General features: G+C 42.9%; 1 protein-coding gene across 2 annotated transcripts in view; it reads left to right on the top strand.

Moving 5' to 3' along the window:
• Positions 1 to 18,848, top strand: part of DNAAF4 (dynein axonemal assembly factor 4) — a 61,898-nt gene that overhangs the window by 38,752 nt on the left and 4,298 nt on the right. For both annotated transcript variants that reach the window (XM_082256958.1, XM_082256957.1), the window contains exons 7-8: positions 8,758 to 8,911; positions 14,899 to 15,004. In XM_082256958.1, coding sequence (XP_082113084.1) covers positions 8,758 to 8,911; positions 14,899 to 15,004 — 260 coding nt within the window. The remainder of the gene's footprint in view (positions 1 to 8,757; positions 8,912 to 14,898; positions 15,005 to 18,848) is intronic.

Below are 18,848 nucleotides of genomic sequence, written 5' to 3'. Positions count from 1 at the left end.
TACTTTTTGCGCTATAAACAAAAAAAGAGCGACAATTTTGAAAAAATAACAATATTTTTCAAATTTTTTTTTATATGAAATCCCCCCCCCCCCCCCCAAAATGTAAAAATCAAAATTTTTTATCATTTTAGGCCAATTTGTTTTCTGCTACATATTTTTGCTAAAAATAATCGCAATAAGCGTATTTTGATTGGTTTGCGCAAAAGGTATTGCGTTTACTAACTAAGGGAAAGATTTCTGTGTTTTTTTTTTTTTTTTAACGAGTAATGGCGGCGATCTGCGTTTTTTTTTTTTTTTTTGGCGGGACTGCGACATTGCGGCGGACAGATTGGACCCTTGACTGACATTTTTGACACTTTTGGGGGTACCAGTGACATTACTACAGTAATCAGTGCTATACAGATGCACTGTTACTGTAAAAATGACACTGGCAGGGAAGGGGTTAATTTTTATTGGAGAGGGAGGAGTTAATGTATGCCTGGTGCTTACTAACATGTGTGGGGGGAGGTGAATGTGTGACACAGGGACAGATCGCAGGTTCAGCTAAGCTGAACCCTGCAATCTGACCCTGCCTGTCACTTAGGAGATCCGCCCGCTTTGTTTACACAAGCGGGCGGATTTCCACACTTGATCCCCGACGATCGGGGAAGAGCAGCGGTGATCACCGCCGTTCCTCCCCTGGCCCGACTCCCACTGTAACTGAATACAGCGGGAGCGAGCCTACGGCGGCGCGCGCGCGCTGCCGAGAGAGGGGAATGTCTGGTGACGTAGGTCTACGTCGCCAGATGATAACGAGCCACTTTGCCACAGTACAGTCAACGTGACTGGTCGGCAAGTGGTTAAATATAAACTACGCTAAGACAAGTTACTTATCTTGATTACTGTGACACATCATACCTGAGAACCCTTAAAATATGGGAGCTAAGTTTATTATCTTGTCTAGGAATAAATAAATCCAGACTAAGTTCTTACACAAAGTGTACTATACTCCACGATACCGACATAGGATCTATTCCCAGAGATCGCGGGCCTGGTCCCGATGTCAGGTGATCCCCAGTATGTACTTCTATATGTTTTGGACTTGTACCAATGTGTGCCAGTTTTGAATGGAAATAATTGATCTTATCCATGTCCGTCTGCAACTGAACCTGTTAATGTCCCCTGAGTTGGCTTTACTTGGTATATATGACGATGATCAAAGACCTCCTCACACTAAATTGCTGATTACTTATTTGTTGTATTACGCCAACAATGAAACAATTTGTGGATGGAACTCACCCCTACTAACACAGTGAACTCTTGGGAATCGTCGATCAGTGCTGTTTAACCTTTGTATAAATTGACGTAAATTAATAGAAATTTCCTAAGAAATATTATAAGGTTTGGCAGCCTTGGACAGCTCAGTAATTATTGGATATGGGTTCTCTTTGGGCCTGCTGGTACCTTATTACTTTCCCTGGTGCCCTTTCCTCCTTCCTTCACCTCCCTTTTCTTTCCCATTTCCTTGTCCATTTTGAACTGTTCTTTCACTGCTCTTTTGTTATTTGAAAAGATGTTTTTTTGTTTTTTTTTGCCTGACTAATTCATACAAAATATGAAAAATGCTTTTTGTAGTATGTCATGTTCGCTGCTTTCTCATTAAAGAAAAGAAGGGTGAATGGGATTTTCATTTTTGCTTGGTTGTTGCTGAGGATCCGACATTTACCCACTTTACCGCACACAGGAATTAGATGGATTAATAAAGGCTTTCTCTTTCTTGTAATGCCCAGCTTGTATAGGTATTGCCACTTTTTTTAGACATAATTGGTGTTCCTCCTCATTAGATTCCCTGGGGCCCTGCTACTGGGACCGTATTTAGGCTCTTTTGTCTGACTTGCTACCAAACTCTTTGCTGGATCCGTTCCCTGTGGGCCTCTGCACACCTATGCGATAATTGTATATTCTTTGGATGATTAATTCAGTTCTGCACCCCTAGAACCCCTGAAGAAGCTCTACAAGTGAAACGCGTTGGGACAATACATCTCCCCAAAGTCATACTCTCATCTTCCCCATTGAAAAAGCGGAATATGGTTACGTATAAGCTTATTGCTGTAATATACTAGTGGGGTAGATGTATGGTGGCTGGCTAATTATGTACAGTCTGACATCCAATCATTTCTTTTTGTATCCTCTTAAGGAGGTATTAGTCCTTCTTTTTTTTTTTTCTTTTTTTTTTTTACTATTTGTTTGTAATAAAAATATGAAGTTTTAAAAGCTGTACATATTTTTTTTTTAATATATATTTTTTTGTTAATACTGCAAGCACCTTGAAAGCCCCCCTCCCCCTTCTTTTCTATTCATTCATGATATTAACCGGGATGAGGTGCATTATGAGAATCTGATATACCTATTAATCTCTACTTTCGCATTATAGCCATACCATTGTTTAGTGTAATTGTTACTTCTGCAGTGTGTATCTATAAAGAAATCCTTGCTTGAAAAAAAATATATATATAAATATATCATATATTTATATATAAAAAATATATATATATATATATGATGTATATAAGCTGCCATTGCTGACTTGTTTTTGAAGGTTCAGGCTTTGGAACTGTTTTACCTTTGTCAGACTAAGAACTCAGCCACTGGCCTGGAAAAAGCATGTAACAAGTAAGGTGTCATGGCGTCTGATGCACTTGCTTGTTCCAAGTCAGGTTCTTACCATGTAGTGAAGGAAGGACAATAATTACATCTTTGGACTTTACACCCACAATATTAAAGTGCACCTTTAACCACTTCAATACCGGGCACTTTTCCCCCTTCCCGCCCAGGACAATTTATGGCTTTTAGCGCTGTTGCATTTTGAATGACAATTGCGCGGTCATGCAACACTATACCTAAACCAAATTTATGTCATTTTTTCCCCACAAATAGAGCTTTCTTTTGGTGGTATTTGATCACCGCAAGGTTTTTTTCTTTTTTGCTAAACAAAAAAAAAAAGACAGAAAAGTTGAAAAAAAAAAAAAGTTTTTTTGTTTAGGTTATAAAATTTTGTAAACAGTTATGTTTTTTTCCTGCAATAATGAGCACTGATGAGGCCGCACTGACAGGCACTGATGAGGAGGCACTAATGGGGTGGCACTGATATGTGGCACTGATAGGTAGAACTGATATGCAGCATTGGTGGGCACTGATAGACGGCACTGATGGGCATTGATAGGCAGCACTGATGGGCACTGATAGGCGGGACTTATGAGAACTGATAGGTGGCTCTGATAGGCGGCACTGATGGGCATTGATAGGCAGAACTGATGGGCACTGACTGGTGGGCACTGATAGGCGGGACTGATGGGCACTGATAGGTGGCTCTGATAGGCGGCACTGGTGGGCAATAATGGGCACTGGTGGGCAGCACTGATAGATTGCAATGATGGGCACTGGTGGGCAGCACTGATAGGGAGGGCACTGTCGGGCAGCACTGATAGGGAGGGCACTGGCGGGCTCCCTGAGCCCTGATTGCCATCCCTGGTGGCCATGGTGGGCATCCCTGGGGTCATGGGTGGGCTTCCCTGGGGTCATGGGTGGGCATCCCCGGTGGCTCTAGTGGCACCCACCCCAAGGATGGCGGCGTGTCAGGATAATACAACCACCTTTCCGCCGTCAATTCCCTATAGGGCGGGCGGGAAGTGGTTAAAGTCAAGGGATATGCCACCTTAGCCTCTGTATGGTCAGCAGTTGCCGTGGTGCTGCACATGTGATCAGTAAGTTATGACATGACATTTGATGGCTTGACAGTTTGGTTAAGAGCACAAGCAACTGTGACCATTCTCATTCAGTGCTGGTTCACATTTGTGCGATCACAGAGATGGGATGTAATTCGGAGCGCACTGCTCCTAGAATTACATGTGATATCTGTGCGGTGCAAATTCAGCCATACAGTTTGTATGGCTGAATTTGCACCGCAATCACACTAAAACACGCACAGGACCCTTTTTTTTTGGTCCGCAGCAGAAACGGATCGCATGGTGGTTCACACTAGTGCAATCCGATTCTGTGCGAACTTTCAGATCGCTCTGCGATATGCGATCTGATCTGGGGGTGTCGTTAACTTTTAATTGACACCCCCAGCGTATCGCATATGGCAGTGTGAATTGCCAGGGGTGCGGATGCGATGCGGGAACACGCTGACTTTCATGGGATGCCTTGAATGTAACTGTTTTTGGGAAACAAATAAATCCATGGGTTTATTTACAATTTAGTTAATCATTAATAGGTCCCTTATTTATCCTGTTGTTTTTCTTTTAGAGCAAACCCATCAATTATTGTAATACCGTATTTATCGGTGTATAACACGCATCTGCGTATAACACGCACTTTAATTTAGGAGAGACATTTTAGGAAAAAGCTTAAATTTGAAATAAACAGCATTGAACTCAGAACATTTTTTTTTCTTTTTTATCAAATGCAGTCTTACCCATGCCCGTGAATGCAGCCTCATCAGCGCAGTTTTTAATGCGGCCTCATCAGCGCAGGGTTCATGCAGCCTCATCAGCGCAGGGTTCATGCAGCCTGATCAGCGCAGGGTTCATGCAGCCTCATCAGCACAGGGTTCATGCAGCCTGCAGCCTCATCAGCACAGGGTTCATGCAGCCTGCAGCCTCATCAGCACAGGGTTCATGCAGTCTCGCCAGCGCAGTGTCCACCAATGCAGCATTGCCAGTGCAGTGTCCACCAATGCAGCCTCGCCAGCGCAGTGCTTATCAATGCAGTCTCGCCAGTGCAGTGTCCACCAATGCAGCCTCACCAGCGCCATGTCCATCAATGCAGTCTTGCCAGTGCAGTGTCCACCAATGCAGGGTAACAGCAACAGTATCCTCACCAGCGCCATTGCACAGAGCGGCGATATACTGGTATTTAAAAAAAACAGGCTGAGAGGCAGAGGGGGGCGGACCGGACCGAGGAGAAGCGAGGAAAAGCGGCCGCTGTGTTCAGAAGTCCTGGCACCTATGATAGACATCACAGGTCCCGCGTCCCGGCATTGGGCCACTGTGCTGTCTATCATAGGAGGCGGAACTTCCTATGACAGCAACCGCTCGTCCTTTCTTCTACTCGGACCGGCCTGCCCCCCTCCTCTGCCCTGCCAGCGCTGCCTGGACTGTTTTTTTTTTTTAATACATCGGCGTATAACACGCACTGGTGTTTTGCCCTCCATTTTTAGGAGGAAAAAGTGCGTGTTATACGCCGATAAATACGGTACTTTAAAAGTTATAGTAGAACTAAAGTCACATTTTGTTTTTACATTTTGGATAGTGTGAAGGTTGGTATTATTATTATTACACTGTATTTATAGAGCACAAACATTTTTGTGCTTTACAACATAACATATCTCAGTACAGGAGAAATCGGAGGGCCTTGCTCGTTAGAGCTTACAATCTAAAAGGGAGGGTCAAGTGATACTAAAGGTATTAACTGTGGGGGATACGCTGATGGAGAAAATAAAAGTACAGTTGTTGGGTCAAGACAGGATAGGATTCTCTGAAGAAGAGGATTTTCATGGATTGTCTAAAAGTAGACAGTAGGAGATAGTCAGACAAATTGGGGTAGGGGTTCCATAGGATGGGAAGAAGTTCCAGAGAAGTCCTGGAGTCGAGCATTGGTGGAGGTTAACTAGAGATTAGAAGGTCTCAGGAGGAATGAAGAGAACGATTTGGTTGGTAATTTGCGATTTGGCTAGAGATGTAGATGGGGGCCGAGTTGTGGAAGGCTCTGTAAGTTGTTAGTATGTTGAATTTATTTTGTTGGGTGAGCAGAAGCCACTGACAGGATTAGCAGACACAAAAGGGTTGGTAAGGTGGTTGAGTCTGGCAACCCCTGTGAGCTTTTACCCACCATCTGTTTCCCATTGGAGAGATTTCCCCTCACTTCCTGTCCCATAACTAAAACCGGAAGTGAGAGGACATAACTATGTATTGAGGGAATCCTTTTTTAGAATCCCTGGTTGTCACCAGATCTAGTGTCCCCATTGGAAGATTTCCCCTCTATTACTGTCCTCCAGTATTTGGCATTTTCTTTTACCCTCGCTCTCACTCTCGGTGACAATGGTAAGTAGAAAAAGGTTTTATTGTTGTCTGTACCCCCATTATTGAAATTCACCCTAACAGATGTTCTAATTTCTCATCACTATATTCAAAACTAAAAAGAAAAAGTCTTGCCTTTTATTTATAATTTAAAATCATAAGAGCTGCCAATACAAGATGCCGGCTGCTATTTTGTCAGTCATGCACTCAAATTAAAGCGGAGTTCCACCCAAAAGTGTAACTTCCGCTTTAGGTGGTCCTAACCCCCTGACATGCCACATTTGGTATGTCATTTTTTGGGGGGGGGAGCGGGTACCTAGTTTTGACATGTACCCGCTCCCACTTCCGCTCGGAGCGCCGCGGCGCCCTGAGCGGAAGTTCTCCTCTCCCCCTCCCTCCCTGCAATCTTCTGGGACATGTCAAAGGTCCCAGAAGATTGCCGGCCAATCACAGCGCGTAGCGCAACTCGCGCATGCGCAGTGCGTACCCGGCTGTGAAGCCGCAAACTGTCACAGCCGGGTGCCCACAGCAGTGATGCCGAGGGAGAGGATCGAGGCTTCGGGCGGCCGCATCGCTGGACCGTTGGACAGGTGAGTGAAATGTCTGGAACTCCGCTTTAAGTTGGGAACTTCCATGAATATTTTGTAAGAAGTTCTGTGTTCATGACCTAAAGCAGGGGTCTCCAAACTTTCCAAACATAGGACCTGTTTACTGTCTTTCAGAGGGGGCAGACTGTAGTTAAAGAAAGTAGAAAATGTCCTGGTGTCAATGGGATTAAACAATTCCCCATCATTGTTATTTGTGGGAGGAATATTGCCCCATTGTTGGTATCAAGAGAAAGAAAAGTGCCCTATCCTTCGTGTCGGTGTAAAAAATAGTGTCCTGCTGCTGGTGTCAGTGGGAGGAATAATGTCCTGCCGCTGGTGTCAGTGGGAGGAATAATGTCCTGCCGCTGGTGTCAGTGGGAGGAATAATGTCCTGCCGCTGGTGTCAGTGGGAGGAATAATGTCCTGCTGCTGGTGTCAGTGGGAGGAATAATGTCCTGCCGCTGGTGTCAGTGGGAGGAATAATGTCCTGCCGCTGGTGTCAGTGGGAGGAATAATGTCCTGCTGCTGGTGTCAGTGGGAGGAATAATGTCCTGCTGTTGGTGTCAGCTGGAGGTATAGTGCCCTATTGTTAGTATCAGTGATAGAAATTATGCCCCATTGTGGGTGTCAGTTGGAGTAATAGTGCCCCAAGGGGCGGATAAAAGCAAGCAAAGGGTCTCAGTTTGGACTCTGAAGTATTTTGCTAAAATATAAGAGAAAGGAAAACTGGTATTTTCAGTTATCTCTAGTAGAGAGGTACACTATATATTACCAAAAGTATTGGGACGCCTGCCTTTACATGCACATGAACTTTAATGGCATTCCAGTCTTAGTCCGTAGGGGTTCAATATGGAGTTGACCCACCCTATGCAGCTATGACAGCTTCAACTCTTCTGGGAAGGCTGTCTGCAAGGTTTAGGAGTGTGTCTATGGGAATGTTTGACCATTCTTCCAGAAACGCATTTGTGAAGTCAGGCACTGATGTGGACGGCTCGCAGTCTCCGCTCTATTTCATCCCAAAGGTGTTACCAAACATTGTTGCAGTTCTAGTGAATACTCGGGATTTTTCCAAACATTGTTGCAGATTCCTTTCTGCTTCTGCTAACTGTTATTTCGACCATGTCCTTTGGGGATTGATTCTGAATGTAAGGGTCTATTTCTTTATAATCACCTGATGCACTCTAGGAAATGAGGAGATTCTCCGTGTCTGCATCCTCCTTAGAAGTAATTAACCCTTAGGAAGTATCTTACCAAAAATGTAATTTCTATTGCAGAGCATGCCTAAAATCTGTCTTTTATTTTAGCGCAAACTTAAGGCAAAACCAGTGAGACATTTACATAAGCAGCAAATTACATTTTTGAAGGCATTCTGTACACCATGTACAGAACACTTCCATAATAAATATAAAACTCTGCAGATTAAAATGGAAGGGTAACTTTTACTAACATTTAATTATCCACTTCCATACCAGGCGAATTCTAGCATTATTCTCTTACAATCATCATTTTTTTTGCTAGAAAATTACTCAGAACCTCCAAACATTATATATATATATATATATATATATATTTTTAGCAGAGACCGATGTTCATATTTGAATTTCTAAGCATTATTTGGTCAAATCCACTTTTTTTTTTTTACTTTTTTTTTTTACCTCAATGACAAGAAGATTCGAAGGAGAAGGATGACATTTTTTCTTAAACTAACAAATTTCTGACAGCATATGTGGTTTTCATTCAAAGATTGACATCCTTTCCAAAATCAAATTTTAAAAGAAAACAAAAGTTTTGAAGTGCTTTCGAAGAACGTTCATTCAGTCACTGAATTCCCTAATATTAGTGAACCTTTGTGTAGTTTTAGGAACTGTATATTAGGTATATCATGTCGAAGGTAGATTTGCGTTCAGTGACTTTAGCTATTCAAACTTGGCTCACAATTAATAAATCATATAGTAACTGTTTCTGTGACGTACAAATTTAGAAAACAATTTTGAAATGTTATCTGTGTCTACTGCAATTATGGAGTTTACAAAATGACTAATTACAGGTAATAAAGATGTTCAATGTAATTTTTTCTTATTCATTTTTCTTTTTGTTTCTTGTGGCTACAGTAAGCTGTTTTCTGCGGGTGACTATCTTGCAGCTGTGGACGCTTTGAATCTGGGGATACGATTAAATGACAAGATCCCTGGACTGTATCTTAATCGATCAGCCTGCCATCTTAAATTAAGGAACCTTCATAAAACCATTGAAGATGCCTCCAAGGTAAACCTAGGCGACACACTGCATATTTCTCAATGTTTGTTTATTGCGCACAGCAGGGAGAATGTGGAACTATTGTATAAGCACAAAACACTGAAGTCAGTAGCGTGAACCTTTCATGACCTTTAATTAATTTTATTCTGCTGTATTATGGATTGCATTCCTATCTTTGATGAGTGCAACTTCTTGCTTGGTTCTTTGCTAATGATTTTCTTACAAATGTTTCTTTACGTATCCCCTCTGGCTTTAAAAGAAATACTTTCAATTCATGTTTTAAAGAATATCTTATCCCAGATATTTTATAATTATTATTTTTTTATTTATGAAGGGAATGGCCAGTAGTGTTAAACCCTAAGACCCGGTTCACACTACTTCGACTTGGGACGCGACTTGTGCAACCTCTAATGGCCCCAAGTCGTTAGTCATTACAAATTCAATGTAAATGAATGAGAGCCATCTTAATATGCACTACTGAAGTCGCTCCGACTTCAGAAAAGGTTCCTGTACTACTCAAGGCGACCTCTATCCGACTTGTGCACTTAGACTTCAATGGGAGTCGCCTCTAAGTTGGATCCTTATCTATTTTCAAGCAACTGTGATCAGACTTTCTAGGAAGAAGAAAAAGATTACCCAGGCATTACCCACAGACAAAGTCGCCTATCATTTAAGTCTCTTCAAAGTCTCTTCAAAAGTTTCTTCAAAGTCGGCTAAAAAGTCGCTCCTTCATGGGGCGACTTTCTGGTCACGGTAGTGTGAACCGGCTCTAAGAGCTAACTTCCTGTATTTGGTCTCCTTAGGTCTGGTAAATATAGGATTGCAATGCTTTGTTACATTTGTGAGATAAGTGCAAAGAATACCAGTGAGTTCAACCACCATTCAAATAAAATCTGCCTCTTACCAAAACATAAGACCCCAAATTATAGGAGGTCTTGTGAATGCTCAGTACATCCAGGCTAATGTCAGCCACAATCTGGTCACACAGCCCAGCATAGGTCTGGTATGCAGAAAGAATGAATGGAAACCACACAGCTCACCAATAGGGAAAATGGATCAGCCAAGCTTGAGCCGATCCCCTTGGGAACGTCTCTTTAGACAAAACGCATTGGGGCGGGGCTTATGCTGACTTTATCACACCACCTGACCGACTGGCCACGTGTCTGTGATGTGTGAAGCTCTTTCATGTTTGTTCCAAGTGAGTACCTTCCTTTAGTTAATAAATACTTCTAGCAGTTTTACACTATGGAGCATTTGTGATCCTTTTTTGCCAGTGTTGAGCCATTCTCCCTGTTGGTAAGCTGTGTGGTTTCCCTTTATTCATTCTGAATACCAGGACTATGCAGGGCTGTGTGACCAGATTGTGGCTGACATTAGCCTGGATGTATTGAGCGTTCACAAGACCTCCTATAATTTGGGTTCTGGTGAGAGGCAGATATTTTTGTCAATGGTGGTATAACTCCCCAGAAAGCTATTGATCAAGTTAACACGCCACTGGTGGATGTTTATGAATTTGTTTATTTTTGCACATATATGGTTATGGACACATAGTGGACTTTAATTTTACAGGCACAGTGACCTAATTTTTTTGCTAGTTTTTTCATTGCTAAAAATGTATGATTGCATGACTTAGGACAATTTGATGATACAGCACAACATTTTGTTCTTATATGTTTATACACATTGGTATTTGGATGTGCAGGTGTTACACATACACATTTTTTTATTTTTATTTTCACATAAGGTTTGAATTTGCACCATGCGCAGTTTTTTTGTTCAGAACTTTTAATTTAAATGGCAGGACATTGCAAAGGCCTTCCCAACACTTAAAGATTGAGCAGGCCAGCCTATTGACAGACTGACTAAAATCAGACATGTTGCAGCCACGTGGTGGTAAACCAGTGTAATGCCTCAGGTACACATAAAACCCAGTCGACTAATAGCAGGTTAGTGTTGGATGGCCAAAGCCACTGAAGGAGGGCAGCAGGAATGAAGATTGAGGTTCCATGTGTCTCTTTGCAAGGAGGAACAGCAGTATGGAGATGTGTCTTCAATTTTGTGTGATGGGAAAGAGAGTGTGGAGCATGCGCAACACTCCACCCAGCAGATGTCCGTGCTCAGTCCCACGCGGTTAAACCTTTTACAGTAAAAAGTGACAGGAAACAAGGAATTTTTAAGGTGCCCAGTGACTTATGTAACTGAAGTAGCTGAATTTTCAGAGACAGGGCAGGCACTGAGGGAATGCCAGTGGCTCTGAACCTGGAAAGCGCTCCCCAGCAAACTCTGCACTGTCCATTCCATCGCAGTCCAGACATGGCACTCCAAAAACCGGTTAGTCCTTAACACAGCAGAGCTACTATCCTCCTAGCACACTAGTAAAAAAAAATCAGGTATGCCAGTAGTAAGAGGATTTTTCCTGGGCTGGCATGCAGTTTGTTTGCCAGTGTCCAATCCTCCTGTAGGTGGCAGTATTACCCGAAGGTTAAAGGGTTAGTCATCCATCCGCCTCTCCACCTCAGCCATTCAGAGGAAGCATTGTATTCCTTCATAAAAATACAAGGCTTCCTGTGAATGGCTGAGCAGTGCTCAGCTTGACTCTATTTTGTTTTGGGAATGGGACAGGAGGTCCCTGCACCACTGCTGGTACACAGCGTTGTATACTGTGTGAAGCTTATGCTACATACAGTTCATAGAGCACTCTCAGAAGGCTCATGTGAAGGAAAAAGTCTGCTCGGAATTTAAAGTTAAATGAAACATGGAGTTAGGCTTTAAAGACGTTCTGTATCCCTTAATGGTTGAGAAATAAAATAGTTTTTTTTGTACTCTTGTTGGAATCCATTGAAGAACGTGGGTCCGCATCCCTTTATATTTATGATCATGCTCTTGGCACTGTCTTAAGACCGAATCGAGGGTGGTAGTTGGAAGGATGATCCTGGACTGGCCTACAGTTATATTGTTTTGCCAGTGTCCAATCCTCTTGTAGACTGAAGTATAAATCAAAGGTTAAAGACTCTATGACTTCAATAAAAGGATTTTATGGTGAGTACAAAAATCACATTTTCTCCACCATGCGTATAGATGCAGAGATAAATAAGGGCTTGTTTTAAAGTGCTTTTACTGATTGTTCAGATTATGCAAATATCTTAGTGTACAGGATCTGGACAGAAATTAACTTTAAAGTTTTTTTCAATCTTAATGCATTCTTTGCATTAAAGTGGATGTAAACCCCATTCATGAAATCTGGCTTATCCTATATCTGTAGTGTTTACTTATCTCTCTCCAAAGCCCTAAGTGCTGTGTCTTTCTGCTGCTCCATTTCTCTGTTATCAGCATGATAACCTCTGACAAGTTCTTCTACAAGAGATAAAAACAGCTGGAAATTTGCGTCGGGGTGAGTGCATAGAAATAGATTAGCTGATAGCTTGTCTATTCACAGCACAGCTCTGCATGTTTCTTCCTTCCTCTGCCTATGTGGAGGGGGGGAGGGGCAATGTGCCTTTCCTCCAATCAGCTGTCACACAGTGTATGCCAAGACTTCACACCCAGTGCTGGAACAGGAAGAAAGTATTCTAACATGATGTTTACTTTCTAAACAGTGTAGAAAGCTGAAGACAGCAGATATACAAATCGTATCTTTATATCATCTGAGGCTGTTCACTTCACTGGGTATATGTGAGGGTTTACATCCCCTTTTAAGGTAAAAACAATCTTAATATAAAAGGATCCCCCCAGCCCACCCTTAAACACTTACCTTAGTCCTGTATCGATCCAGTGCTGTGCCTGGTTTTAGTTCTTCTCTCCCCTTTCCATGCTCGTACAAGCTTGGCTAAAAGCAGTGGGAGCCATTGGCTCCTGTTGTTGTCAGTTAACTCCAGTGAGGAGGGAGACGGGGACAGGGCTGAGCAACGCTGTGTGAGTCTATGGACACACACAACCTTGGGATCGATGGACTCTAATGCAGTGGCGGCTGGTGCTCCATGGGCTGGGGGGGGGGGGGTGGCAGACGGGCCGCACCATACACCCCTGCCGAACCACACCAGGCCGCACACCATTCTCCCCCCACCCCCCCCAGGACCACAGCAGGACCCCCCCCCGGCTCACTTACCCTGCCTGGACATCTGGACATGTGCAGCAGCGGCAAGCAACAGCAGCTCCGGCTTCTTCCCCCCTCAGTCTTCTGCATCTCCTCCCTCTTCCTCCTTCTCCTTTCGGCCAATCGGGAAACTGGTCTCAGGACCCGCTTCCTGATTGGCCAGGAGGAGGATCCGTGTGACTAAAGCGAATATTTATTCGCTATTGTCACACAACTGGGTGGACTCGGGGTGCAGCGCTCTGCACCCCAAGCCTACCCTTTTTTTAAGCCTATTAGAGCCTCTGGCTCTAATCACATGGTTAAAAAAAAAAAAGCCCCATTGAACTCCTTGCGTCCAGCCCCCTGCATGTAGATTAGGGGGCCAGACGCATGGACAGGAGGGGCGGCGCCCCTGCACCCCCAATGTACCAGCCGCCACTGCTCTAAAGCAAGCTGGGGGCACACAGAGAACCTGAGGAGCCAGGAGAGCTAGCAGGAAACCGCAGAACAGGATGTTTGAGGCCACTCTGTGCAAAACCATTGCACAGAGCAGGTAAGTATACATATTATTTTAAAAACAGCCTTTACAACCACTGTAAGTCTCTGGAGTGACAGAAATTATGATTCTGTTTCACTTAGATGAAAGGAAACTCCATTTGGTTGATACTTCTTTTTCCACTCATATAGTCAGTGAACCATGACTTGCATATGCTGCTCATTCCATGAAACCTGTACACGTGTTCCTACAGTGTGAAATAGGTCTTATTTACAGTATATTTATGGATTATATTTCCGGTTATTCACTTTCAACATGGTTAAGAGCTAAAACATGCAGTCAAGAAATGCACATAATTTTTAGTATATTTCCCGGCTTGTTTGATTGACAATTCTGTTCATGCATAGAGATGAAAGGGCACACCAATAGAATTGCTGTCTGTCATATACAGTACTTTCTGGCAGAAGTTCAATGAAGCTTACGGAAAACGATTAAATAAGCAAACATTTATTGATTATGCCCCCAGTCACACCGGTGCGACTTGTCATGTAATTTGACAGGTCCAAATCACATGAAAAGTTGCACCCTATTGTCAGTAATAGAAATGTTCAAATAGGTGCAATGGTGATTTTGCAGTGCCGCAGCAATTTGAAAAAGAAGTTCTATTTTTGCCGATTTTAGGTGCATGGACATCTGTGCATGAAATCGCACAGATGCTAGCCAAGTCGCACCCGAAATCACATTGACATGCGGCTTTAAAATTGTGATTTGATGTGACTGAAGACTAAACAGCTGGTATAGAAATGATTAAAGGCTTAAAAAGTGTAAAAATCAAGGTGCCTTGAGATGGACTTTAGGTGACCACAGTACTATTTGAATAATTGCTGATTTGTTGCACTAATTGTTGATGTCAGTTGTTGAAATATTACCCCATTGTTGGTTTGTTGGTGTCAGTGAGAGAAATAGGGTCTTGTATTGGTGGAAGGAAAAGTGCACCAAGGGTTGGATAAAGGCAAGCAAAGGGCCACATCTGGCCCCCAGGCCGCAGTTTGGAGACCCCTGACATAGACTGTTAACTGACAGGCAGACTAATCGGCATCTAAATGAGCAATCTTTAAAATCTGGTGTTTGCATCACTCAAGAATGGCAATTTTATTCCAAGAAAAGTTTTTTGATTAGTGTTTGTTAGATTGTCACCAATTTTTGCTTTAGATTTGAATGTTTACAAACCATAAATGTGTGATGAGATATGAGGGTGTCAGGCAGCAAACGTCATACAAATATTAAAGAGCAGTTTTTTCAGTATTTGCATCTTTTTACCACTGTGCACAGTGAGTTTAGTTCTCAACCAATTGAGTCATTTTCTATTTGTACTGTACTTGTCATTCGATTTTTAAATTAACTTCTTATTGATGTGAATTATATTAGGCTCTGGAGCTGCTGACGCCACCTGTTCCTGACAATGCTTCTGCCAGACTCAAGGCTTATGTGAGGCGAGGAACTGCCTTTTGTGAGCTAGAACTCTACGTGCAAGGTAAAGAATCTTCATATTGTCTCAGATGCAAAGATCAATGAAGAGTTATCTAATCGTATTGACGGCAGCTGACGTAAATCTATGGTTCATCTCAAACGCTGCACTTAGATGTGTTCACTGTATGGTTTTGTATGCATCTGAATCTGACATTATAGTAATCAATGGGGCAATAAACACAGCTACATCTGCAAACATACATGGGTCATTATGCATCTAAACGCTGTACACATCCAGACACAAGTACTTTTACGCAGGATAGCTTCTGCTAGCTCTTCCACATTAGCCATCCATCGACAGCATAGCCAGTGAATAAGTGAAGGTGCCAGCACAGCTTATCTGCAGATACACAATCAAAAGAAATCCTTATTGATCCTTCATACAAGAGGCATCACAGACAGTGTGGGGTACAGTAAAAGTTGACGCGTTTCACGCTGTAACTAGTACTTACTCATAACCTTAGGTGTTAGTGTTGCACTGAATTCTGGATTCCTTTTGATTGAGTAACTGTTCCTTACTTGGTCTAAAATGGTAGAAAATGTTTGATCTACTTTATACCTGCATAGCTTAAGATGGCCTTCCACTGATCGAAATTTGGCTGGTTCAGCAAGGAAGCGGACAAATTTTGATCAGTATGTAGATGTCCCTGCTCAACAGAAGTCAATCATCTTAAAGACTTCTGTTGAGGGACGAGCTGGAAAACCCTTTTTGATCAACGACCACTGATCAGTTTGAGTGAATAGAGGAATATGTTTTCTATTTGCTGCCTGATGGCGTAACAAAAAAACCCAAAAAACTATCAGTGTATGGTTTGTAGGCAGGTGCAGTCTACTTTCTTCAATGCAGCGGCATTGCAGGTGGAGAGGAAGTCAAGAGAAACATGGCTCCTTAATGGTTTCCTGGGTCACGTAGAAGCTGGTTGGATGCTGCCGCCCCATGGGACTCGGGTGGCCATCTTGGGTCAGGCAGAGTCTATTTAGTCCCTGGCTCCCGGGTCTGGCGCGCATTTCACGTGTGGGTAGTGTAGAGACAGGTAAACCATCTCACAGGGACAGTGATTAGCGACAGGGAGAGATTCTAGATGAGTAAGGAAAGGATAGGGACACACAATCTTTCCTGGAAACTTCCTTATTGGGGCACGGATCGGCCAGGCCGCATTCCCCCCCTCAATACAGATGTTGTCAGCGCATCTGAGACCTGCCCCACTACACGCTGCTGTTTATATACCATGGGTGTTACTGGTCGATTGCCTTCCTGCCAGGTTTGTTGTGATTTACTGGATTCTTCATTAATACAAGTTCTGTCCTCTGTTTTTAATGGACCACTTGGCAACGGTCTGGGTTCTTTCGGCAAGATACAGGTTCCTCCACTCTGGAACCAGGAACCAGGTATTGTAGCTGAGCATTGCACCCGAGAACTAGACGACACTAGCTTAGGAGCAAACTGGAACTGACTTTATTGTAAATTCACACAGAATATACAGTGAAGCCGGAAAGTATTCACAGCGCTTCACTTTTTCCACATTTTGTTATATTACAGCTTTATTCCAAAATGGAATAAATTCATTATTTTCCTCAAAATTCTACAAACAATACCCAATAATGACAATGTGAAAGAAGTTTGTTTGAAATCTTTGCAAATGTATTTAAAATAAAAAACAAAAATAATCCCATGTACAAAAGTATTCAAAGCCTTTGCCCAATACTTTGCTGAAGCACCTTTGGCACCAATTAGAGCCTCAAGTCTTTTTGAGCATGATGCTACAAGCTTGGCACACTTATTTTTGGGCAGTTTTTCCCATTCTTCTTTGCAGGACCTCTCAAGCTCTATCAGGTTTGATGGGGAGCGTCGGTGCACAGCCATTTCCAGATCTCTCCAGAGATATTCAATCGGCTTCAAGTCTGGGCTCTGGCTAGGCCCCTCAAAGACATTTACAGAGTTGTCCTGTAGCTACTCCTTTGTTATCTTGGCTGCGTGCTTAGGGTCGTTGTCCTGTTAGAAGATGAACCTTCACCCCAGTCTGAGGTCCAGAGCGCTCTGGAGCAGGTTCTTGTCAAGGATGTCTCCGTACATTGCTGCATTCATCTTTCCCTCAATCCTGACTAGTCTCCCAGTTCTTGTCACTAAAAAACATCCCCACAGCATGATGCTGCCACCGCCATGCTTCACTGTAGGGATGGTATTGACCAGATGATGAGCAGTGCCTGGTCTCCTCCAAACATGCACTTGCCATTTAAGCCAAAAAGTTCAATCTTTGTTTCATCAGACCAGAGAATTTTGTTTCTCATGGTCTGCGAGTCCTTCAGGTGCCTTTTGGCAAACTCCAGGCGGGCTGCCATGTGCCTTTTACTGAGGAGTAGCTTCTGTATGGCCACTCTACCATACAGGCCTGATTGGTGGAGTGCAGCAGAGATGGTTGTTCTTCTGGAAGGTTCTTCTCTCTCCACAGAGAAATGCTGGAGCTCTGTCACAGTGACCATTGGGGTCTTGGTCATCTCCCTAACTAAGGCCCTTCTCCCTCAAACGCTGGGCTATCCACTCTAGCAAGAGTCCTGGTGGTTCCAAACTACTCCCATTTATGGGCGATGGAGGCCACTGTGCTCCTTGGGACCTTCAATGCTGCAGAAATTTTTCTGTACCCTTCCCCAGATCTGTGCCTCCATACAATCCTGCCTCAAGGGTCTACAGACAATTCCTTGGACTTTATGGCTTGGTTTTAGCTCTGAAAAGCCATTTTAACTGTGTGCCTTTCCAAATCATGTCCAATCAACTGAGTTTACTACAGGGGGACTCCAATCAAGTTGTAGAAAGATCCCAAAGATAATCAGTGGAATCATGATGCGCCTTAGCACAATTGAGTGTCATGGCAAAGGCTGTGAATACTTATGTACATGTGATTTTTTAATTTTTTTTTTTTTTTAATTTGCAAATATTTCAAGCAAACTTCTTTCAAGTTGTCATTATGGGGTATTGTTTGTAGAATGTTGAGAAAAATAATGAATGTAATCCATTTTGGAAAAAGGCTGTAACATAACAAAATGTGGAAAAAGTGAAGCGCTGTAAATGCTCTCCGGAATTACTGTATACCACACAAAATCAGGTACGAACTTGATCACATTACCCTAAACAATGCAAACTGCAAACCGTAATATCATTAGCACATCTAAGGAAGAGTAAACATAAACCGTAATCTAATTAAACAGTAAGCTAATTAACAACTAATCACCTAGACAAAATAATAAAATTGCTGCGCTAAAGAAAAAATGAAATAACTGTAAAAACAGCAAATATAGTTGGGTCCAGCAGCCACACTAATCCGAATTGTAGCAGATTAAAATAAAATAAAAGCAAAACTGTAGCGCTAAAAACCCTTGGTCATGACAGTCCCACTTGAAGATGTGAATGAAGCAATATGATGACAGTCCATATGAATCCAACTCCTCATTCAAAAAGTGATTTCTAGGATAGAAAACCGCCACCAGACAGCACTCCAACACCAGTAATTCTAACTTCTTACCAGAAGCTGTTAATCCCCATGACAGAGAACAAAAATTGCGCATAACCAGTGGTAGGTGAAGGCTTCTCCAGTGTGTTCCTGATATGCTCACAGTAGAATGCAATATGCAGAGAGAGAAGGAACATCTCATAGCGTAGACTGTTTAAAAATGCTTTATTCTAAAAAAAAGAATGGTATGGTACTCACAAACATCATGATGTATCTCGCGTGTAGTATTGAGCATAGAGACCTCCAGATGTCTATAGGGCGTCCTGTCCGTGGACCACCAAACCTATGGCCGTCCTGTCTCCTCCAGGGATTCCGGCACGTGCTACCCAGCATGCCACCCGA

Source organism: Pelophylax lessonae (genome assembly GCF_965119305.1).
Source record: "Pelophylax lessonae genome assembly, chromosome: 4".
NCBI lineage: Eukaryota > Metazoa > Chordata > Amphibia > Anura > Ranidae > Pelophylax > Pelophylax lessonae.
The sequence above is the reverse complement of the archived record's forward strand: the minus strand, read 5'-3'. Positions and strand labels throughout refer to the sequence as shown.